This window comes from Eleutherodactylus coqui, chromosome 1 (genome assembly GCF_035609145.1).
Source record: "Eleutherodactylus coqui strain aEleCoq1 chromosome 1, aEleCoq1.hap1, whole genome shotgun sequence".
In the NCBI taxonomy this organism is placed as follows: domain Eukaryota; kingdom Metazoa; phylum Chordata; class Amphibia; order Anura; family Eleutherodactylidae; genus Eleutherodactylus; species Eleutherodactylus coqui.
The window spans coordinates 52,628,031-52,653,380 of NC_089837.1; the positions used below are offsets into that span (position 1 = coordinate 52,628,031).

The 25,350-nt window shown below is 44.4% G+C and overlaps 1 protein-coding gene and 1 long non-coding RNA gene across 2 annotated transcripts in view; one reads left to right on the forward strand and one right to left on the reverse strand.

The window, feature by feature from the left end:
* The window catches only part of LOC136620967 (cytochrome P450 2K6-like), a 41,872-nt gene that overhangs the window by 12,259 nt on the left and 4,263 nt on the right, over positions 1-25,350 (forward strand). The window contains exons 5-7 of the mRNA XM_066596106.1: positions 5,158-5,318; positions 8,930-9,106; positions 19,765-19,900. Coding sequence (XP_066452203.1) covers positions 5,158-5,318; positions 8,930-9,106; positions 19,765-19,900 — 474 coding nt within the window. The remainder of the gene's footprint in view (positions 1-5,157; positions 5,319-8,929; positions 9,107-19,764; positions 19,901-25,350) is intronic.
* LOC136621008 (uncharacterized) overlaps positions 8,807-25,350 on the reverse strand; it is a 52,078-nt gene continuing 35,534 nt past the window's right edge. Inside the window, exon 4 of the long non-coding RNA XR_010791207.1 lies at positions 8,807-9,088. This is a non-coding gene — a long non-coding RNA (uncharacterized lncRNA). The remainder of the gene's footprint in view (positions 9,089-25,350) is intronic.

Sequence of the window (25,350 nt, forward strand, 5' to 3'; positions counted from 1 at the left end):
AAGTAGTGATCCTCCATCGCGGAGTTTCTCCCATTGCTTTCAATGGAAAACCTCACACCGCATGTACCTAGCACGTAGTGCGATGCTGCCATCGTCTCTATTGAAGACAATGCGTGATGCAAGGGCATGCCCAAAGATAGAATGTGCCACGATTTGTTTCATGTGTGAACCTATTCTAAAGACTGTGGTTCATATTTGTGAAAGAGTCGTGCGTCATAGAAGCGCACAAATCTTGCGTGATTTTCTCGGCCGTGTGAAAACAGCCTAACCTGGATAACTCCTATATATAATTATATGTTCAGCTGGTATAACAGTATTTCCTGTATATGGTTACACACTTTACATACAATTAAAAAACAGATCAAAAACATGCATGCGGTTTAAAAAGCAAAACAAAATGCTTGTATTGGTTAAATCCACATGTGTTTTTTGATGTGAGTGTAAGGCTGCTCTCACTCCTACCACTTTTTACCATTTCAATAGAGCTCACAGACATGTGTTTCTAACACTGATTTTCGAGCATGGTCTGTTCTGTATCACTGCGTTTTTGCCTTTTTTAACGCACCTCATCACTCATAACAATGACAGGGTGTGTTAAAAAGTGCTTTTCAATGTTGTACTGCGCATGCAAAAACACAGCTTGGAATTGCGTTAAAATGCCGCTGGTTTCAACGGGCATTTAACTGTATGATGTGTAAGAGTAGCCTAATTGTGGTTCAAACATGCAATAAAAAACATGAACACAGCCTAAGGGGCTACAAACAAATTTTCACATAGTCCAGGAAATCGGTCATATATCTAAAGCTTATGCCAACTGGCTGCATATATTTATACTAGCTGATATACCCGGCTTCGCCCTAGTTAATTTAGTACTGGTGTTTATCTGGTGTTCACACGGAAAATCTTATGAAGTCGTGGTTACTTTAGAGATACCGAGGAAAAAAATATGTTCACCATTTTGCATGGTTCTTTGCGTTACCTAGGAAACACCACATGGAGGTAACTAATTCTTTTGCGTTTAGAATTAAATAATCGAGTTGGGACCCATTTACCTTTCCTATTTATGACATAATCAATGCCCATGCCGAATTTCACGTTTCTATGACATCGGGAAGTGAGAGAATTAGATTACGTATGTAAAATTTGGACGCTAATTCTTTTGCGCTTAAAATTGAATAATCGAGTTGGGACCCATTACCTTTTCCTATTTATGACATAATCAATGCCCGTGCCAAATTTCAAGTTTCTATGACATCGGGAAGTGAGAGAATTAGATTCCGTACATAAAATTTGGACGCTAATTCTTTTGTGCTTAGAACTGAATAATTGAGTTGGGACCCATTAACTTTTCCTTTTTATGACATAATCAATGCCCTTGCCAAATTTCACGTTTCTATGACACCGGGAAGTGAGAGAATTAGATTCCGTACATAAAATTTGGACACTAATTCTTTTGCGCTTAAAATTGAATAGTCAAGTTGGGACCCATTAACTTTTCCTATTTATGACATAATCAATGTCCGTGCCAAATTTCAAGTTTCTATGACATCGGGAAGTGAGAGAATTAGATTCCGTACGTAAAATTTGGACGCTAATTCTTTTGTGCTTAGAACTGAATAATTGAGTTGGGACCCATTAACTTTTCCTTTTTATGACATAATCAATGCCCTTGCCAAATTTCACGTTTCTATGACACCGGGAAGTGAGAGAATTAGATTCCGTACATAAAATTTGGACACTAATTCTTTTGCGCTTAGAATTGAATAATCGAGTTGGGACCCATTACCTTTTCCTATTTATGACATCAATGCTCGTGCCAAATTTCGAGTTTCTAGGACATCGGGAAGTGAGAGAATTAGATTCCGTACGTAAAATTTGGACGCTAATTCTTTTACGCTTAGAATTGAATAATCGAGTTGGGACCCATTAGCTTTTCCTATTTATGACATAATCAATGCCCGTGCCAAATTTTAAATTTCTATGACATCAGGAAGTGAGAGAATTAGATAACGTACGTAAAATTTGGATGCTAATTCTTTTGCGCTTAGAACTGAATAATCAAGTTGGGACCCATAAACTTTTCCTATTTATGACATAATCAATGCCCGTGCCAAATTTCAAGTTTCTATGACATCGGGAAGTGAGAGAAATAGATTCCGTACGTAAAATTTGGACGCTAATTCTTTTGCGCTTAAAATTGAATAATCGAGTTGGGACCCATTACCTTTTCCTATTTATGACGTAATCAATGCCCGTGCCAAATTTCACGTTTCTATAACATCGGGAAGTGAGAGAATTAGATTACGTATGTAAAATTTGGACACTAATTCTTTTGCGCTTAAAATTGAATAATCGAGTTGGGACCCATTACCTTTTCCTATTTATGACGTAATCAATGCTCGTGCCAAATTTCAAGTTTCTTTGACATCGGGAAGTGAGAGATTTAGATTCCGTACATAAAATTTGGACGCTAATTCTTTTGCGCTTAGAACTGAATAATCGAGTTGGGACCCATAAACTTTTCCTATTTATGACATAATCAATGCCCGTGCCAAACTTCAAGTTTCTATGATATGGGGAATTAAGAAAATTAGATTACGTACGTAAAATTTGGACACTGATTCTTTTGTGCTTAGAATTGAATAATTGAGTTGGGACCCATTAGCTTTTCCTATTTATGACATAATCAATGCTTGTGCCAAATTTCAAGTTTCTATGACATCGGGAAGTGAGAGAATTAGATTCCGTACGTAAAATTTGGATGCTAATTCTTTTGCGCTTAGAACTGAATAATCAAGTTGGGACCCATAAACTTTTCCTATTTATGACATAATCAATGCCCGTGCCAAATTTCAAGTTTCTATGACATCGGGAAGTGAGAGAATTTGATTACGTATGTAAAATTTGGACACTAATTCTTTTGCGCTTAAAATTGAATATTCGAGTTGGGACCCATTAGCTTTTCCTATTTATGACGTAATCAATGCTCGTGCCAAATTTCAAGTTTCTTTGACATCGGGAAGTGAGAGATTTAGATTCCGTACGTAAAATTTGGACGCTAATTATTTTGCGCTTAGAACTGAATAATCGAGTTGGGACCCATAAACTTTTCCTATTTATGACATAATCAATGCCTGTGCCAAACTTCAAGTTTCTATGATATGGGGAATTAAGAAAATTAGATTACATACGTAAAATTTGGACACTGATTCTTTTGTGCTTAGAATTGAATAATTGAGTTGGGACCCATTAGCTTTTCCTATTTATGACATAATCAATGCTCGTGCCAAATTTCAAGTTTCTATGACACCGGGAAGTGAGAAAATTAGATTCCGTACGTAAAATTTGGACGCTAATTCTTTTGCGCTTAGAATTGAATAATCGAGTTGGGACCCATTAGCTTTTCCTATTTATGACATAATCAATGCCCGTGCCAAATTTCAAGTTTCTATGACACCGGGAAGTGAGAGAATTAGATTCCGTACATAAAATTTGGACGCTAATTCTTTTGCGCTTAGAATTGAATAATCAAGTTGGGACCCATTAACTTTTCCTATTTATGACATAATTAATGCCCTTGCCAAATTTTAAATTTCTATGACATCAGGAAGTGAGAGAATTAGATAACGTACGTAAAATTTGGACGCTAAATGATTTGCGCTTAGAACTGAATAATCCAGTTGGGACCCATTAGCTTTTCCTATTTATGACATAATCAATGCGCGGCCAAATTTCAAGTTTCTATGACATCGGGAAGTGAGAGATTTAGATTCCGTACGTAAAATTTGGACACTAATTCTTTTGCGCTTAGAATTGAATAATTGATTTGGGACCCATTAATTTTTCCTAATTATGACATAATCAATGCACGTGCCAAATTTGGACGCTAATTCTTTTGCGCTTAGAACTGAATAATCGAGTTGGGACCCATTAATTTTTCCTAATTATGACATAATCAATGCACGTGCCAAATTTCAAATTTCTATGACATCGGGAAGTGAGAGAATTAGATTACGTACGTAAAATTTGGACGCTAATTCTCTTGCGCTTAGAATTGAATAATCCAGTTGGGACCCATTAACTTTTTTTATGTATGACATAATCAATGCCCGTGCCAAATTTCAAGTTCTATGACACCGGGAAGTGAGAGAATTAGATTTTGCACGTAAAATTTGGACGCTAATTCTTTCACGCATAGAATTGAATGATCAAGTTGGGACCCATTAACTTTTCCTATTTATGACATACTCAATGCTCGTGCCAAATTTCAAGTTTCTATGACATCGGGAAGTGAGAGATTTAGATTCCGTACATAAAATTTGGACGCTAATTCTTTTGCGCTTAGAATTGAATAATTGAGTTTGGACCCATTAGCTTTTCCTATTTATGACATAATGAATGCCCGTGCCAAATTTTAAGTTTCTATGACATTTGGAAGTGAGAGAATTAGATTACGTGCGTAAAATTTGGACGCTAATTCTTTTGCGCTTAGAATTGAATAAGCGAGTTGGGACCCCTTTACTTTTCCTATTTTGGAGATAATCTATGCTTTTGCCAAATTTCAAGTTTCTACGACATATGGAAGTTAGAGAATTAGTGGCGAGTCAGTCAGTGAGTGAGTCAGTGAGGGCTTTCGTCTTTATATATATATAGATTCCACAACACTTCTGCTCGATTCAACCCAAACAACCAATCACTGTGAATCAGCCAACCCAAACAACCAATCAGGTTGCTGGAATTGTAAATCAGCCAACCCGCACAACCAATCAGGTTGTGAATCGAGCAGAAGTGTTGTGGAATGTAAATATATGCCAACTGCTTAGATCATGTATGTAAATTGTTTTGCAGCTGTAGGCAGCACAGTTTAGGTATGGGTACGGGTACAGATGAAGTATTGCACCATGAGCCTTTAGTTACGCCCCTGCTCTGTACCCAATATTGTAGTTATGTCCTTACCTTTGCTGATGGAAAAATTGTTGTGCCAGCAGTGCTAGCCAAAAGGCCATGACACTGGTTCAGCTTTTATCGGAGGCAGCGTGCTTGCCTTTTGGCTATCAATGCAACGGGAATTATTTAATACACTAGAAAATGTTGTATTTTACATATTTACATACTTCAGATGATGTAATTAACATATTCTGACCCTTATATTTCCAGGCAAACCCTTTGATAACCACATGGCAATAAATGCTGCTGTAGCCAACATTATAGTCTCCATCTTACTGAGTCATCGATTTCCTTATGAAGATCCCACACTTGTGAAGCTTCTAAAGATTTTTAATGAAAATGCCAAATTACTTGGAGACCCAATGGCTGTGGTGAGCAGCTCAACTCCATGTTATATTTAAAGAGGTTCACTGTAACACTGATAAATATCCATTGAAGTAACATAGTAATAAAGTATGTAAGGCTGAAAAATACACGTCCATCCAGTCCAGCCTATGCCACACCCCAATGATGTAGAAGCCAATTTTCTCCATTAAAGGGGAAAAAATTCCCTCCTGACTCCAATCTAGCAATCGGAATAATATCTGGAACAACAACCCTTTTGAAGTTATTAATGATTATAACATATGATATTGTATCGCTCAAGAAAAGCATCCAAGCCCTTCTTGTACTCTTATCGAATTTGCCATAACCATGATCTCAGGCAGAGAGTTCCACAGGTTCACTGCTCTTACAGTAAAGAACTCCCTTCTATGCCAGTGTAGAAACCTCCTTTCCTCTAGACGTAGAGGATGCCCCCTTGTCACAGTCCTGGGTATAAATAGCAAAGAAAAGACCTATGGCAGCATTTAGAGGTGCAACATGTAGAAGGAATTTATTATCTCATCACAATACAAATGTAGCGACGTTTCAACCGCAAGGTCATTTTCAAGCTAGATGCTGCCAAAGGCCTTTTCTTTGCTACTTAGACTGCTTGAGGGGACAAAGGTTTGGATCCCCCCCCGCCTTTGGCTATTGCATACCGTGGTCTGACCCATAGTGGGTTTTCTACTGGTGCGTCTGGTACAACCTTCTTTTTCTAGTCCTGGGTATAAATAGATGATGGGAGAGATCTCTGTGTTGTCCCCTGACCAGTGACTTGTACACAGGAAGAACAATGTTCTCATCATGTGCCCCATGACCTCTTTTGATGCACCCCATGATCCTACTTGCCTTGATAGCAGCTGCCTGACACTGGTTGTCTAGTAAGGCTGCCTGTCCGCAGCCAAGGCGGTATATCACTAGCGATATTCTGCCGTGGGGGGGCAGAGGAGAAACCTAAAAGGTCTCCGCGCAGAAAATCGTGGAAAATCGCAGCATGCCCAAAACTGCCCCCCTATCGCACCCTATTAGTAATGGTGACTCAATCAGAGTAGGCACTATTTATAATCACCCTCTGCTTTCTATCGTTGAGCCAGTAACTTACCTAACTACACACATTATCGCCCAGACCAAGCATTCTCATTTTATATACCAACCTTTTATGTGGCACAGTATCAAACGCTTGAAAAAAATCTAGACCTTACCTCCTCGTAGAAGCAGATCAGGTTGGTTTGACAGGAGCGACCCCTCATAAACCATGCTGATATGGAGTTATACAGCCATTTTGCTTGAGGCACTACAGGATAGTATCTCTTAGAAACCCTTCAAACATTTTGCCTACAATAGAAGTAAGACTTACCGGCCTCTAGCTTCCAGGTTCACTTTTGTATTGGCACCACATTGGCTGTACACTAATCCAGTGGAAGAGACCCCGTCACTAAACATATAAGAAACAAAGGTCTGTCTGTCACATTACCTAATTCCCTTAAAACCAGGAGGTCTATGCCATTGACCCAGTGATTTGTCTATGGCACTGCACTTCTTCCTGGGTTAGACTGGTGACATTTAGATGAGAGTTTACTTTATCATTCTGCCTCTCATCTGACATTTCATTATCCTCTGTGAATACACTGGAGAAAGACTATGTGACTGATTTGTTTTCTCCTCATCACCCTTTAGATATTTTCCTACATTATTTATTATAGGGCCAATATTTTCAGTATTAATCTTTTTACTATTTATATAGCTGAAGAACAGTTTAGGGTTAGTTTTATTCTCTTTGGCAATTAGTCTATCTATCTTCATCTTTGCTGCTTTTAACACGTCTTCAGAGCCTGAAGGCCCTTTTTCAATGGATCACTGCCAGGCGCAAAAGCGACCAGCGATCCAGGAACTATTGCTATGTGCGATAGTTGTTGAGATAAATGGAGGCAGAGCTGGCTGGGTATCGTTGTGGCCTACTCACCTCCATTCACTTTAACCAGGCAGTTGCTCAAACAGTGAGCAATTCCTGTTAACACTGAGGAAGAATCTGCTCAGCAGTCGTTCCTTATCAGTGAGCTGAAATGGAATGACTAGCGAAAACTGAGCAACTTCTCGCTCAGTGCCCTATCTGCTGCCATAAATACACGGGCTGACAGTTGCTGAAAATAACTAATTTAAGCGATTATTCGGGCAACTCATGGCCCGGGATAAGGTAGCTTTTGGGACCTATCATGTGGCATGGAATATTCCGCAACAGTGTCACGGAATATGCCATCCCTGAATTTTGCATGAAAATCTGCACTGCTAACTGCAAATTTTGATGCAGAATTGTCAGCAGGATTCTGCTATTTTAACCCTTTCCAATCCACTGTCTAACGTCTTTCAACATTCTGATTGAAGCCTGTACAGCTCTGATGTCAGAACACGTCAGGCAGGGTATTCTTACTGTATATTACTGGCCGCTCTGTTGTCAAGGGCCTATCCAGCATGTCTCATACTGCAATACTGCCTCTAGCCAGCAGATGGGGCCATTGTAAAATGGCAGAAAGAGAAAGCCCCCTAGGAAACCCTGAATCCAAAATTGGACTGCAAAGGGTTAAATTCTACACCAAAATCTGTACATTAGCACTACAAATTTTGGTGCTGAACATTCCACAGCAGGGCACATTCCGCAACACTGTTGCGGAATATTCTGTTTCGTGTGAACAGTCCCTTACGCTCTTCAACAATCTGCAGAAAGAAGTTGCCGCTGTTTTTGTTGAAGCATCGCATCCACCTTGATGAGAGTTCGTAATACAGCGTCACTCTTATCAAAGTGGATATATATGGTCTTGTAGCGTAGCTTCATTTACTTGAATAATACCGTGCTGTAAAACCAGACACAAACCAATCACTCTGCTGAATAGTGAGTTTTCCTAGGGATCGGATGACCACATATTGATGGCGATACAGGTTGAATTTATTTTGTTCACTTGGACCTCACCCTCATGTGAATGAGGGTTTCCTAGGAATTGGACCCTCACAAGTCGCACATTGAAGACCATATTGTGACCCCTTAGATGCCGCAGTACACTGCACCATCTAGGTCATCAAAACAAAGGGAAGGGGCTTCGCTTATCATGACATCACCAGCAATCCTGTGACATATTCCCAAGGGCGGACAGTTAAATATTGCAGCAAGAAGAATGAGAAAGGTCCCTGTGGCTGATATATTAGGCCGTGGCTTATGCATAGCCTAATAGGTGAGTATTTCAGTGATGGTCACTGTCCATGACTAGTGGCGCCTCCTACCTCTCTCTGCTGCTGTTCACCTGAATCCTATGCCTTCCTGTCTGCAGTGCGGAAGTCCATATAATTCCTTTGCTCCTGCCTGGACATGTTGGGTGCATGTGCAACCCACATCTGAAAGGGTCAGTGCAAATACCCAGATTTCCTTCCCCCAGCCTATCCAAACCCAACACAGACAGACAACTATGTACAGCAGAAAAATAGTAGGCATTTGTTTTAATGATGATTTAGACATTTATTTTGCAATTAGGAAGCAAATGAACAATAAAATAAATTCAGTACTAATGTGTTCTTCGTCTTTAAGCTTTTAAGCTCTTTTACAGTCATTCATGTATTTTTTTCACTGCAGTTATATAACACATTTCCATCTGTGATGCGCTGGTGTTCCACAATTAAAAAAAAGCTGGCCAAGAATATGAATGTATTGTATGAGTTTAACCGAGAGACCTTCACCAACCAGAGGAAAGAACTGGATGTAAATGACCAGAGGAATCTTATCGACTCATTCCTGGTGAAACAACAAGAGGTACTGAAACACTAATTCAACTGAGCAGAGATGAGTTTCCAATTTGGGACAACTCTTGGTGACATGCATAAATCTGCCAGCACGTGTGATAAATGCGGCCAGATAAACTAAGACTGAGATGAGCTTTAGCAGGATAAACTACATGAGGCTCTGTGCTAATGGACCAGCTCCCCCAAGTAGTTTCACCAGGACTCTGGCGTCATCAGGGGTATAGGGTCCCACGATATGCACGCGACTCGTGAGATTTTGTAGCCCATGTTTCCCTATGGAACCTTCCTCTCTGTTGCATTGCACGAAAACGTGATTTTTGTGCGGTGCGATTTAACTTTGACAGTAGGAAATCCTACTGTCAAACCCATAAGCTAAGCCCTAGCTGCATGGAAAAAAAAAAAAAAGAATACATCACCTTAGAAGCGCTCTCAGGCCAGCCGCATCTTCTTCCCCATCACCAACACTGTTCTTCTTTATCTCTTCTGGCCGGGGATTAAAAAATCTCCGTCTCTTGGAAGCGCTGCCTCTGATTGGCTGACGCTTAGTGAACCAATCACAGCCATTCATCAAACTCTGGCTCTGATTGGCTAAGCATCAGCAAACACAGCCAGTGCTTCCAAGAGGCAGGGATTTTTTAATCTCCGGCCAGTAGAGATGAAGAATAGTGCGAGGGACTTTGTAGCACGACAAAAATGTGGTATCAGCTCGAGCAATATCGCTGCGATTTTCTCGTGGCAATGCCATGTCGCCTGTGTGAATGAGGCCTAAATGGCAGATTTGTTATAGAGAAAGGTGAATTTATCAGAATGCTGTATAATTTGTAAAGATATGCTGCCTTGTTATGGATGGGTAACATACATATTCAGGACAAGCAGGAATTAGCAATTGTTAATGGTAATCAAGCGAATATGTCATTCGTGTATGAAACAGTAACTTGAGCTAACAACTTGTGGAAGCCGCTATGAAATAATTATTTTAAGGCTTGAGGGTCCAAAGAAAGATAAAGTCAGATCTTTACTTATCCTCTGCCATTGTTTTCGAAAAACAAATGGAGAAAAACCCCTTTGGCACTTTAAAGACCAGACATTTTTAATTTTTTTGTTTTCATTTTTTCATCCCTGCCATGACATTTTAATTTTTTTCATCTTGGAAAATGACGTATCTGTATGAAAGCTTGTTTTTTGTGGGACAATTTATATTTTTCTACATAATATACAGATTGGACAATTTCAGCTTGATTGTGACAGCACAGTGCAGAAAGTTACCTTATCTTTATCCAGTAGAAATATATTGTTCTCTTTTCTTAACACAACAAAACCCATTGTATAATAATTCAAAGTGTAAAGAAACCACCCTAAAGCCTCATGTCCATGGCTGTAATGGACTCTGCCAGTGAAATATCGCAGTGGAGTCCGTCACGCCCATCCACCACCAAAGACCCCATAGTCACCTCTCTGGATGGAGCACATGCCCAGTACATCACATGACATGTCGTCAGTGGGCGATGACATTTAATCACGCGATACTTCCGCTGTGCTCACAGCGGAAGTATCGTGTAATGGCTGGCTTCCATTGACTACAATGGAAGCCGGCTACGCGTTTTTCCGTGGCAATTTTCTGCAGTTTCTTTCATGTTGTAGAATTCCGCAGCATGATTATTCAGCTATTAGGTTCAATAGAATCTAATAGTTGCGGGATAACGACGAGGATTTACGCCATGTTTTGACACAATAGGACTGTGCAGAACACACTGCTATAAGCTGGGGCATTGTGTTCTGCACACACACCGCCTGCACAGTCTCACAGAGAACCACAGCAGGACTTTACAAATAAGTGGGAAGATTTAACCAATCTACCAGCAACTTCCCACTTCTTTTTTTGAACTCCTGCACTGCTTACACGTTGCCACAGAGACTAGCTTGTCAGAAGCAGGCCGATGGACCCCGTAGCAGGGAGAGCTGGTGATTGTCTGTCAGATGATAACTGGGCACCAGCTCTTACAGCGGAGAACAGAAAAAACCTCAGATCTCCGCTGCTTAACCCTTTACATGCCACGGTCAGTGCGGCCGCAGCATGTAAAGGGCTGACAGAGGGAGGGGACTCTGTCACCATCGGACCCTCCGTAATGTGATCAGGGGGTCCTGATGGGTCTCTAGGGCACCCGGAAGCTTGAATATTGCCCCTGGGTCTGCCAGGTAAATTAGGCTATGATGCCTGAGACTCTGCCTCCATTTACTTTCTCTATTCACTTTGTAAAAACTAAAAAATTAAAACCAAAATTACACATGTGGTATCTCTGCATTCGTAATTAGAGATGAGCGAACGTACTCGTTCAAGCTTGATGCTCGTTCGAGTATTAGGGTACTCGAGATGTTCGTTACTCGAGACGAGCACCACGCGGTGTTCGAGTCACTTCCATTTTCTTCCCTGAGAAATTTGCGCCCTTTGCTGGCCAATAGAAACACAGGGAAGGCATTACAACTTCCTCCTGTGAAGTTCCAGCCCTATCCCACCCCCCTGCAGTGAGTGGCTGGTGAGATCAAGTGACCCCCGAGTATTTAAATCTGCCCCGCCCGCGGCTCGCCACAGATGCATGCTGAGAGACATTAGGGAAAGTGCTGTCTTGCTGTAGCTGCTATAGGGAGAGTGTTAGGCTGTTATCTTCGTCTTCAAGAACCCCAACGGTCCTTCTTAGGGCCACATCTGACCGTGTGCAGTACTGTTGAGGCTGCTTTTAGCAGTTTTGCACAATTTTTTTTTTTTTTTATATCGGGCGTGCAGACCATATACAGAGTATAGGGGCAGTACTGCTGAGGCAGGGACAGTGGTATAGGGAAAGAGATATACTCGCTATATAGGCAGTGGGCTTTTTCAAAAAAATTGGACAAAAAAATCTTTGGGCTGCCTGTGACTGTGTTCAGTTTACTGCATGTCTGCTGGGGGTAGTAGTCGCTCACTATTACCCAGCTAGGTGTTACTGCAGCCTTGCGCATAATTTTTTCTGGCTGCACTGTGCTTTCAATAACCACAGTCATCTCCAACAGGGAAATCCATATACAGGCTGTATAGGCAGTGGGCTTCTTCCCAAAAATTGGAAAAAAATACTATATTTGGGCTGCCTGTGACCGTCTTCAGTTTACTGCGTGTGTGCTGGGGATAGTAGTCGCTCATTATTACCCAGCTAAGCCTGTGACCATCTACAGTTTACTGCATGTCTGCTGGGGGTAGTAGTCGCTCTTTAATACCCAGCCTTGCGCGTAATTTTTTCTGGCTGCACTGTGCTTTCAATAACCACAGTCATCCTCCAACAGGGAAATCCATATACAGGCTATATAGGCAGTGGGCTTTTTCCCAAAAATTGGAAAAAAATACTATTTGGGCTGCCTGTGGCCGTCTTCAGTTTACTGCGTGTGTGCTGGGGGTAGTAGTCGCTCATTATTACCCAGCTAAGCATTACAGCAGGCTTGCGCATAATTGTTTCCTGGCTCTGCTGGGTCCGTTACATGATCGCTGTCATCCCGCCAGAGGGAAAGAGTATACATATATACACTGCATACGGTGTCTGTCTGGTTTTTCACCTCACCATTTAAAAAAATTGAAGCAAAATACTTAAGGCCTACCACTGGCCTTTGGCCACTTGATTGGTTCTGCCCTGTGAATTCCAGTAGCTCAGTCATACGCACCTAGGTCTGACTACAGGCTTGCGCATAATTGTTTCCTGGCTCTGCTGTGCGTTCCGTAAGCGAAGTCAGCCTCCAACCACAAGCCAATAAGCGGCACATTTAATTACAGCGTTCTGTTTCTGCTCTACTCGTAATACACCATGCTGAGGGGTAGGGGTAGGCCTAGAGGACGTGGACGTGGCCTACACTTTTGCTACATAAATGTAACTGGGGCCTTGTCTATACTGCAACTACTGAAATGTGAAAGAGACTTATCTCCCTAAACTACTGCAACGGGAATGTTACTGTGGCCTGTCTTGACTGCTACTACTACTGAAATGGAACTAATACTGTGCTCCCCCTATACTGCTGCTTTGGAATTGTTACTGGGGCCTGTCTTGACTGCTACTATTACTGAAATGGAACTAAGACTGTGCTCCCCCTATACTGCTGCTAGTGATATGTTACTGGGGCCTGTCTAGACTGCAACTACTACTGAAATGGAACTAATACTGTGCTCCCCCTATACTACTGCTAGTGATATGTTACTGGGGCCTGTCCAGACTGCTACTACTACTCAAATGGAACGAATAATGTGCTCCCCCTATACTGCTGCTAGTGATATGTTACTGGGGCCTGTCTAGACTGCTACTACTACTGAAATGGAACTAATACTGTGCCCCCCTATACTGCTGCTTTGGAATTGTTACTGGGGCCTGTCTTGACTGCTACTATTACTGAAATGGGCGGTTGGGCAGCATGTAACCCAGGAGAAGTGGCAGCGGAGTGTCATGCAGGCAGTGATTGCGCTTTGTTGGAGGTAGTGTGGTGCTTAGCTAAGGTATGCCTTGCTAATGAGGGTTTTTCAGAAGTAAAAATTGTTGGGGGGGGGGGCCCACTCTTGCCGCTATTGTGGCTTAACCCCTTAGTGACGAAGCCTGTTTGCGCCTTAGTGACGGAGCCAAATTTTGGAAATCTGACATGCGTCGTTCAACGTAGCATAACTCCGTAAAGGCTTTACATATCCCAGTGATTCTGACATTGTTTTTTCGCCACATGTTGTACTTCATTTAGGTTGTAAAAAGAGACCGATATAATTTGTGTATATTTATTAAAAGTACAGATATTGGAAAAATGTTGAAAAAATTGTCATTTTTTCACATTTTCAACCGTAATATCTCAAATATGTCCAAACATACTGTACAAATTTTTGATAAGATATGTATTTCCATCTGTTTACTTTATTCTGAATGCACACTTGAAAAACTTTTGTGTTTTTTTTAACCATTTAGAGGACGTACAAATTTAACATTACTTTTCAGCATTTTGAGGAGCACTTTCTTTTCCTGCACCAAGCCAAGTTTGCAAAGGCTCATAAGTGTCAGAATAATAGATACCCCCACAAATGACCCCATTTTAAAAACTACACCCTTTAATTTATTCACTGAGGGGTGTCATGAGTATTTTGACCCCACCAGTTTTTTTCAGGAATTAGTTCAATTTAGGGGAGAAAAAAATAAAATGTCATATTTTTGCAAATATGTCATTTTAAAGACATATTTTTTTCCTATAGAGCCCATGAAAATGAGGATTTACACCCCAAAATGGATACCCCCGTTTCTCCCGTGTTCAGAAACATACCCATTGTGGCCCTAATCTTATGTCTGGATGCACAACAGGAGCCAAAATGAAAGGAGCAGTCGGTGTCTTTCAGAACATAAATTTAGCTTGAAGGCGTTTTAGGCCCCATAGCACTTTTGTAGAGCTCTTGAGTGGCCAAAACCAAAGAGAACCCCCACGAGTGACCCCATTTTGAAAACTAGACTCCTTAACGAATTTATCTAGGGGTGTACTGACCATTTTGACCCCACAGTTTTTGAATGAATTGAAGCAGAGCAAAAGGAAAAAATTGTGATTTTCATTTTTTTGGCAATTCTGTCGTTTTAAAAAACTGCTTTTTTGGTACAGCACACACATGAATGAAGCCTTGCACCCCAAAGTGGATAACCCTGTTTCTCCCGTGTTCATAGACATACCCATTGTGGCCCTAATCTTTTGTTTGGATGCACAACGGGGCCCAAAATGAAAAGAGTAGTCGGTGGCTTTCAGAACAGAAATTTAGCATGAAGGTGATTTAGGCCCCATTGCCCACTTGTAGAGCCCTTGAGCGGCCAAAACGACAGAGAACCCCCACAAATGATCCCATTTTAAAAACTAGACCCCCTATCGAATTTATCTAGGGGTGTACTGTGTATTTTTACCTTACAATTTTTGAATAAATCTAAGCAAAGCAGTAGGAAAAAAATTACAATTTTCATTTTTTTGGCAGTTGTATCAATTTAAAAACAGTTTTTTTTTGTACAGCACACATAGGAATGAAGACTTTCACCCCAAAATGGATACCCCTGTTTGTCCCGTGTTCAGAACCATACCCCTTGTGGCCCTAATCTACTTAAAGGACACATGGCTAGGCCTATATTGGAAGGAGCACCCGTTGGATTTTAGGGTACAACGGAATAAATTCCAGGCCCATTGCCCACTTGTAGAGCCATTGAGCGTCCAAAACGATAAAGAACCCCCAGAAACGACCCCATTTTAAAAACTAGACCCCTTAACGAATTCATCTAGGGGTGTACTTGACCCCACAGTATTTGAATAAATTTAAGCAAAGCAGAAGGAAAAAATTACAATTTTAGATAAATGTAATAATGTGAACTGTGTAGTATTTCCAAAGACGGGTAATTATCGAGGCTGGTTGGGATGGGCACATAGGGCAATAAAACCGGGTATCCCCCCTCCTCTCATGCTTTTTGGGGGTCATTTTTTGACCTCAGTGGCGGGTATGGGGTGTAAAAAGTGGCACACTGTGAGTCCCCGTAAGCTTGATGAGGTGCAGCGGTCTCACACAGAAGACGCTCAACAAGCTGCTCCTGAAACTGCAGGAAGGCAAGCGTTCCCGGGGCTTCTTGTAAACTACGTATTACTGGTAGCGGTCTGAATACCGCCGGGCTCATGCAGCCGTAGGTGGAATCTGCTTGCGGAGGCCCGCAGTGGATCCCATCTGTTAGCCCGGCTGTGACCCTGCGTACAGCCGCGTAATGTACTGCGCATAACTGCCTACTCACACAGGTGGTCATTCGCAGTACACATTTTTTTTTTGTTGTTTGCATTTCCCGCACCGCCACTTAGCGATGACGCTGGTACCCGCAGCCCGTATACAAGGTAGTTGCGTATGGGCTGCAGGTATATCCGCGACCATGGAGCACAATGGGCTCTATGTTGCCGATATCCGCGGTAAAATAGAACCTGCTGCGTTCTCTTTTCTGCGAGTTGATTACGCAATTCCAACCCACTAATGTGAGCGGAATTGTGTAATCCAATGCGATTGATCTACGTAATACCGCGGATCAGACGCATGCGGAATCCGTAATTCCTATCCGGTCATGTGAGACCGGCCAAAGGTAGATCGCTACCTTTTTTTCACGTGACCGGGGACCGCTCAATGAGGCCACCCGCTACTGCTCCAGGCTCTCGGCGACCGTTGGAGATTTTAAGTTTCCTGGGCTCCCCGACTCCTGCGCATGTGTCCGGTGTTTTGCCGGCGGTCGCATGCGCAGAATACGGGAAAGTTCACGGAAGAAGATTGCGTCGGGGTGCAAATATGGAGGCCTCCGGTAAAAAGTTTCATCTCCTCTCACCGATCGCATCAGTGAGGGGAGATGAACCTTCCTTTTTTTTTTACTTTTACGTGATCGCCATTATTCTTTGGATAACGGCGAACACGTGATCAGGAATCGCTCACCGCGGCCCCCCGTGAAATCTCCAGGCTCTCGGCTAAGTTTTGTAGCCAGGAGCACGGAGATTTTAAATTACCACGGCTTTTGCGCATGCGCCTGCCATATTGGTGACGGGCGCGTGTGCAGAAGCTGGGGTGAGGTCCGCGGATAAATCTGCTGGCCTTAGGTACGTCATTTCATCCTCCCTCATGGATATGATCCGTGGGGGGAGATGAAACGCAAGCTTTTTTTTAACTTTTTAAAAGTTTTTAAAACTTTTTTTTAACTTTTTGCACTTTTTTTTTAACTTTTTACCCCTTTTTTTTTTTTTTTTACTTTTTGCACTTTTCTTTTACTTTACATGATCACTGTCATCCATTGGATGACAGTGACCATGTCCCCAGTGACAGCCCTCTGCTCTTGGCTACACATGGCAGCCAGGAGCAGAGCAATTTTGAATATCCCGGGGCTCGAGCCCCTCTGTGCACGCGCCCGATGTCAATCATCGGGCGCGCATGCGGAGACGGGGATTTCGGGTCCCGGGACACGGGACATCGCAGAGGACCGGGGGTGAGTATTTTCATGGATCCGATCCATGAGGGGAGGTGAAACTTTACTTTTCTTTTACTTTTTCAACTTTTTCGCGATCACCGCTATCCAATGGATAGCGGTGATCGCGGGCCCGGGGACCGCTCACAGTGGTCCCCGGTAACACCTCCTGGTTCCCGGCTACCTTCAGGAGCCGGAAGCCAGGAGATTTTAAATTTGCCGGGGACACCCGGGCTTCTGCGCGTGCGCGTGACGTCATCGGCTGGCGCGCATGCGCTGAAGGCCGCCGGCAGGTCCGGGAGGACCAGATCTCCGGGGGACACCGCCGACAAGCCGTGTGAGTATTTTCAGCTGCCGTGATGGATCCGATCCATCATAGCAGCTGAATTACTACTTTTTTACACTGTTTTATTTACTTTTTTGCGATCGGCGCTATCCATTGCATAGCGCCGATCGCAATGCCGGGGGGGACTGCCCGCATCCTGGGATGACAGCTCCATGCTGTCGGCTACCTGCAGGCACCGACAGCATGGAGCTGTCACGTCCTCAGGCCAGTGGGCATCAATCCAAAGAGGATGCATAAAACTACGTCCTCTAGGATTAAGGCCCACTTTCTGAGGACGTAGTTTCCCGATGGGGCCGTCGTTAAGGGGTTAATAGTGGGACCTGGGAACTTGAGATGCAGCCCAACATGTAGCCCCTCGCCTGCCCTATCCGTTTCTGTGTCGTTCCCATCACTTTCTTGAATTTCCCAGATTTTCACAAATGAAAACCTTAGCGGAGCATAGGTCCCATACAAAAATGCTCGGGTCGCCCATTGACTTCAATGGGGTTCGTTACTCGAAACGAACCCTCAAGCATCGCGGGAAGTTCGACTCGAGTAACGAGCACCCGAGCATTTTGGTGCTCGCTCATCTCTATTCGTAAAGATTCAGAAAGGGAATTTAGTACATTATTTAATCTGCAGGGTGCACAGCATGGTAAAAAAATGTTAAAACGTGGAGAAAATAGTTAATTTAGCCTATCCCACCATACAAAAAACTGAATAGAAAGTGGTTAAAATGCTGCACGGATCAACAACTGATACTAATAAAAAAAATAAAGGGTGAAAAATTACCAAAATATTACAATTTGGTATTGGCATAGTCATACAGGCCTATAGAATTACTTTAATACATTATTTATACTGCTCAGAGAATGCTGGGAATAATAAAAATACAAAACATGCCAGAATTACAGATTTTGTTAATCTTGCCACGAGAAAAAATGGAATAAAAAGCGATCAAAATTTTAAATGTTCCCAAAAATTAGATAGATGAAGACTAGAGTTCATCCCACAATAAACAAGCCCTTCTAGAGTTCTGGCAATGGGAAAATAACATTAATACGGCTCTTGGAATTTGGCAACACAAAAGCAAACCTTTAAGAAAAAAAATGTTTTAAATGTACAAAAATAGCAAAACATAAAAAAACTATATAAGGGTGGACACCCACTGGCATTTTTTTCTCCACTGCGCTGCGAGAGGAAAGGTAAAAAAAAACGAGAAAAAAAACGGCATCACGCTGGGATATCGGCATCACTCCGGGAAATCCCCAGTCTTTTCAATGGGGCCAGCGGTAGCCCCATTGAAAAGAGATTGAGAATGCCGCAGACTTCTGCCACAGGTGTGACAGCTGTGGCAGGAGTTTCCTTCATCCCCGCGGGGACCGCTGAGGGCTCAGCCAATAGCAGCTAGTGCTTAGCTATTGGCTGAGCCCTCAGCCAATCAGCACAGCCCTTTCAGGAGGTAAATCCCCGCCTGCTGAAAGAGCTTAACAGCAGTGCAGGGGAGCCAGCCGGAGGACGTGTCTGAGCGCCGGAGAGGTGAGTAATTTAAAAAAAAAAAAAATGTTAACACTTATTGCTCATTATCGGGAGACGGAGTTCAGCCGCGGCCAGCCGGCAGTTCTCCTGAACTGCTATGAGTAGTATTCAGCAGCCGGGGATTAAAAGCTGAGAGCTGCCCCTGATTGGTCCCTGCGCTGAGCCAATCAGAGGCAGCACTCACTGACTGAATTCATGAATGGGTGAGTGAGAGCTGCCTCTGATTGGTGGGGGCTGTGACCAATCAGAGGCAGCTCATTCAGCAGGCAGGGATTTTAAATCCCCGGCTGCTGAATACTACTCATAGCAGTTCAGGAGAACTGCCGGCTGAACTCCGTCTGCCGGGACAAGGTGAGTATATTTTTTTTTTACTTTTTACACATTTCTGCATGAATTTCAGGGAAGGGCTTATATTTTTAAGCCCTTCCCGAAAATTCATTGTGAGATCGCCCGCAGCCCATTGCTTTCAATGGAGCCGGCTGTATTGCCGGCTCCATTGAATTCAATGCGCTGGACAGCGCTGCACTGCTCCGGCCCGTTTCTAATGAAACGCGGCTAGGAGCAGTTTTTTCGGGCGATTTTTCAGCCCCAGTCACGCGATTTGCGGATGCGCATCCGTCATGCGATCCGCAAATCGCGGGAAAAAACGCCCGTCGACCGAGGCCTAATACTGCATATTTAGAACACTGCTCTAAAGGACAACACTAAGCATCATGCAATATGATAATATGAGGTTTCTACATTGGCTTATTACATAAGGACATTCCATCTTATTACTACAACACTAATGTTCATGTGATATATTTTATATTTTAGGAAAAACCTCAATTATACTTCAGCAATGAAAATCTAACAAAGCTTGTTGCGGACCTCTTTGCGGCTGGCATGGAGACAACCTCCACCACCCTGAGATGGGGTCTTCTACTGATGATGAAAAATCCAGAAATCCAAAGTAAGAGACTGTATATTCTGCATACATGCTACATTACACGGTGCACCTGTAAGCCGTGTAACGGGGTGGGCTCCCCAGGAAGTCACAGACAAGGAAAACGTCTCTGACACCAGTTCAGGCGCAAACCAAATTTTACTAAACCACTGTGGCCCACGTGACTACCAATAATAGGTAACCCAACAAAACTCACATACACTCAGCCAGGTGGCGGAGGCCCTTGTGCTGTACAGCGCTGTACTCCCCAAATGTGCGCTACGAAAACAGACTATGCTTTTACCTAATGGGCAGGCCTCAATGAACCAGCCCCTTGTTACCTATTAATACCGCTACTCAGGAACAAAGGAAAGGGAGAGTGATCTGAGTACCGGCGGTGCAGCACAACAGCTTACAAACTTACCCACACTGACTCTATCCAGACAGACCCAATACACTACGGAACATGTAAAAAGAACAGCGGCTCTATAGCCAGGTGAATGTTCTCCAGAAGGTTCCTACTGACGGCTGGATGTGGCCTGCCAGCCACTATGCCGATCCCACTGAAGTGTAGCCTGACACGGTCCATAACCCTACTTAATCTAACTACAGGCCAAAACGCAGTACCAAGTAACTTGGCGCCGAAATATGGTGTCTTGCATGCACGTAGACCGGTCTGCTGTATCATCAGCAAAAAAGTCTAGACGGATGAGGGGCTCCTCCAGAAAAGTGTGCGGTACCGCAGAGAGCCGTTACTCACTTCCTCAGCGGCATCCAGTATTGTCCACACAATACCCAATCTCGCTCCGGTTGTTCAGCCACATGCCCGGTAGCAAGTCTTCTCCCATCCAGTGGGCATCTGGTCAAAATCTGAATCAGCTGCAGCTCTGGTCCCTTCAGGATACGACCTCCTTCCCTCTTCCGTAGCTCCACTCAGATCTCTCTCTCGACCAACTGTCTCCTTACAGTGTACGCACGCTTTCTTTATTTTTTCTCCTCCCGTGGGCACGCTGTAACCAGGCAGCGGGTATTCCAATCACAGGCTACCATGGTCCTGTCACCTCACAGCTTGACCGTAATCTTTTCTGTAGAACAGCGACCTCTTGTGGACAAATACTAAAACACAAAGCAGAGGACTATATACAGTAACAAGAACAATGTACACGTATTGGGGGCTGTTTCACCCTCTCACACACCATGTGACCAAAGACGAGAGTGGCGGTCCAGACTAAATGTAATCAATACTGATGACACAACTTATTACTATTGTTAAAACACATGGATATGGGTGTTGGTTTAAGTCAGGGGTCCCCAACCACCGGGCCGCGGACCGGGGCCGGGCCGTTAGGTGGTTAGCGCCGGTCCGCGGCACCGCCGGAACTCTTGTTCTAAACACAAGGCCCGCGGGCCCCCGCTGACCACTGAGGCGATTACCAGCGGGGGCGCCGCAGCTCCCCGCTGGTAATCGAGCTGGTCCTGGTGCACACTGACATCAGTGTGCAGCCAGGATCCTCCTCCCCGAGTCCCCTGCTCATTAGTTCCGCAGGAGAGGACTCGGAGAGGAAGCTGCACACTGACGTCTAGGCAAGCAGAGAAGAGGTAAGTATATGGGTTGTGAGGGCTGTTTATTTCTAGGGGGGCTGGTTATTACTGAGGGGTGGGGGCTGCCTGTTACTGGGGGGCTGCCTGTTACTGGGGGGGGGGGCTGCTTACTACTGGGGGTCTGCCTGTTACTGGGGGGGGCTGCTTATTACTGGGAGGGATCTGCCTGTTACTGGGGGGGCTGCTTATTACTGGGGGGGCTGCCTGTTACTGGGGGGGCTCCTTACTACTGGGGGGGGGCTGCCTGTTACTGGGGGGCTGCTTACTACTGGGGGGGCTGCTTACTACTCAGGGGAACTGCTTACGACTGGGGGGGCTGCTTCCTACAGGGGGAGCTGCTTCCTACAGGGGGAGCTGCTTATTCCGGGGGGGGGGGGGGCTGCTTACTACTGGGGGGGCTGCTTACTACTGGGGGGAGCTGCTTACTACTGGAGGGGTGCTTACAACTGGGAGGGGGCTGCTTATTACTGGGGGGGTTACTTACTACTGGGGGGGCTGCTTAATACTGGGGGGGCTGCTTATTACTGGGGGGCTGCTTACAACTGGGGGGGGCTGCTTACAGCTGTGGGGGGGCTGCTTACTACTGGGGGGGGGGCTGCTTACAACTGTGGGGGGGCTGCTTACTACTGGGGGGGCTGCTTACTACTGGGGGGGCTGGTTATTACTGGGGGGTGCCTATTACTGAGGGGTGGGGGCTGCCTATTACTGCGGGGTGGGGGCTGCCTATTACTGGGAGGGCTGCCTATTACTGGGGGGATGCCTATCACTGTGGGGGCTGCTTATCACTGGTGAGGGGCCTGCTTATTACTGGGGGTGGGGGCTGCTTATTACTGGGGTTGGGGGCTACTTATTACAGGGGGAGGGGCTGCTAATTACTGGGGGGCTGCTAATTACTGGGGGGGCTGTCTATTACTGGGGGGGAAATAAATTATATGCTGCCCTATGTGTGTGCTGCCAGGACATTCTAAATGTCATAATTGAATAAGTATGCACTAAACTCCAACCCCCTTCATAACCCCGCCCCATATAACCAAAGCCCCGCCTATGTCCCGCCCAACCCTGCCGGGCCTTGTAAAAATGTTCTTGCTTGAAGCCAGTCCCTGGTGCCAAAAAGGTTGGGGACCACTGATTTAAGGTACCTTTACATGGGGCTATTACTGTCCAGATAATTGATAGCGACACCAAACTTGGACAATAGTCATCCCATGTACAACAGGGCACTGAATGAGAAATTGCTCACCTGTCAGATTTACTTGGTTTTTAGCTCACCTAAAATCCAAGTGACTATCGGCCTGTGTTAACTATGAATGACTCTCTGTTTACACTGAATAGAGGCAGACGGATCGAATGATTTCTAGCCCTCTCCGCCTTCATTCTCTAAACAACTATTGTTCCATTGTAAAAGCACAGGAGCGATAGAGGATGGGATGGCTGTTGGGTTCTTATGGCAGCTTTACCTAAAGGGGATGACTAGTCTTATGTAAATAAAGCTTTGCTTCACATAAATCCCATTTAAGGGTGACTACCCACTACAGTTTTTTTTCACTGTGAAATTCGCAGCGTTTTTTTTTCCTGATTTTGCGCGATCGCGATTATAACTTTACTACAAGTCCAATAGCCCATAGACCCCTGCAGGAAAAAAAACGCTGCGAATTTCACAGTGAAAAAACTGTAGTGGGTAGTCACCCTAAGGGCACTTACCCACTTGCGAATTTTTTCCTTTGCGTTTTGCGTTTTTTCTGAAGAGCAATTAGTATAGAATGTGTTCTTGTCCATTTGCGTTTTTTTTTTCGGTCCGTTGCAATTTTTCACATAGGAACTGTCAGTTGCATATGTGTCCTTGTTTTTCTCTTAATGCACCCATGAATGTCAATGGAAATTAACGGAAAAGGCGGAAAAAACGCCGTGAAAAACGCGAGGAAAACGCGCCAAAAACGCACCAAAAACGCTGCGTTTTTAACGCACGAAAATCGCAAACGCAAGTGGGTAGGCGCCCTAAAGAGGAAGAATTGGAAAATCGTGTATATGTGTTGTGGCAAGTGGGGCTCTCTCACTTGGGGCTCCTTTCCACTAGCCTTTTTTTATCACTGCGTTTTTTTAACGCGATTGTCAATGGGACTTTCTAATGTTAAAAACGCAACGCAATGCACCAAAACACAATTGCATTGCACCCTTACTCTTCCCTGCCCAGGGGTGACAGCACCGCAATGACTTCCAGAACACAGATTAAAGTCCAAATGCTCGTTCCTCCAGCGTTTAATTCACCATCAGCACAGAAAAGGTATTCAGCACTTAAATACAGTCCAGCATATCACATGTAACTTCGCACTGTGGTAGATCACAGTGCACACAGCAACGCATACCGCTTCTTTCAGCGTACCTTCCAGGAAGGTGATTTTGCCCTAGCACGTGATGAGCGAGGGGCCGACTACCCCCTGTCTGCTCTGCGCTTCCAGGTCCCTCACAGACCAGCACCAGGTTTGCTTAGACCCCTGGGCTTCACGTTCCACAGGCCTCACAGGACCCTGAACTTGTGAGGGAGGCGTACCCTTCCAGGTGCAGGTTAATTAAACAAACTCAGTAACTGTGCTCAGAAGCCCCCTATCAGCCACTCTTGCTACTGCAATACCACAGTGTCCAAAGGAGCAGTTACTTTAAAGGGGTTGTCCCGTGGCAGCAAGTGGGGTTATACACTTCTGTATGGCCATATTAATGCACTTTGTAATATACATTGTGCATTAAATATGAGCCATACAGAAGTTATTCACTTACCTGCTCCGTTGCTGGCGTCCCCGTCGCCATGGTGCTGTCTAGTTTCAGCGTCTAATCGCCGGATTAGACGCGCTTGCGCAGATGGGTCTTTTACCTTCGGCTCCCTCCGGCAGCAGCGGCGTTTTTGCTCCGTCCCCTTGTACGCGTCATCGCGTAGCTCCGCCCCCATCACATGTGCCGATTCCAGCCTCCTGATTGGAGGCACCATGGAGGCACCATGGTGACGGGGACGCCAGCAACGGAGCAGGTAAATGCATAACTTCTGTATGGCTCATATTTAATGCACGATGTATATTACAAAGTGCATTAATATGGCCATACAGAAGTGCATAACCCCACTTGCTGCCGCGAGACAACCCCTTTAAGATGACTTTTTTTTATTTGTTGTAACATCGCAGTTTACGAAAACAGTCAACATTGATTTTTGACTATGGGGAAAAAATGCGTGAATTGTGACAATGACAAGACTTTTGACCATTGGGAAATATTAAAGGGGTTGTCCCGCGCCGAAACGGGTTTATTTTTTTTTCAATAGCCCCCCCGTTCGGCGCGAGACAACCCCGATGCAGGGGTTAAAAAAGAAAACGGGATAGTGCTTACCTGAATCCCCGCGCTCCGGTGACTTCTTACTTACCTGCTGAAGATGGCCGCCGGGATCTTCTCCCTCGGTGGACCGCAGGGCTTCTGTGCGGTCCATTGCCGATTCCAGCCTCCTGATTGGCTGGAATCGGCACGTGACGGGGCAGAGCTACAAGGAGCCGCTCTCCGGCACGAGCGGCCCCATTCAGAAAAGAAGAAGACCGGACTGCGCAAGCGCGTCTAATCTGGTGATTAGACGCTGAAAATTAGACGGCTCCATGGAAACGAGGACGCTAGCAACGGAGCAGGTAAGTGAAAAACTTCTGATAACTTCTGTATGGCTCATAATTAATGCACAATGTACATTACAAAGTGCATTAATATGGCCATACAGAAGTGTATAACCCCACTTGCTTTCGCGGGACAACCCCTTTAAGGTTGCATGATGTTTGCCTTAATCTGTAATTTTATTATGACCCAATTCCCAGGCCTCTCTCTAGCAAAGTCAGAATCCTACTGCACAC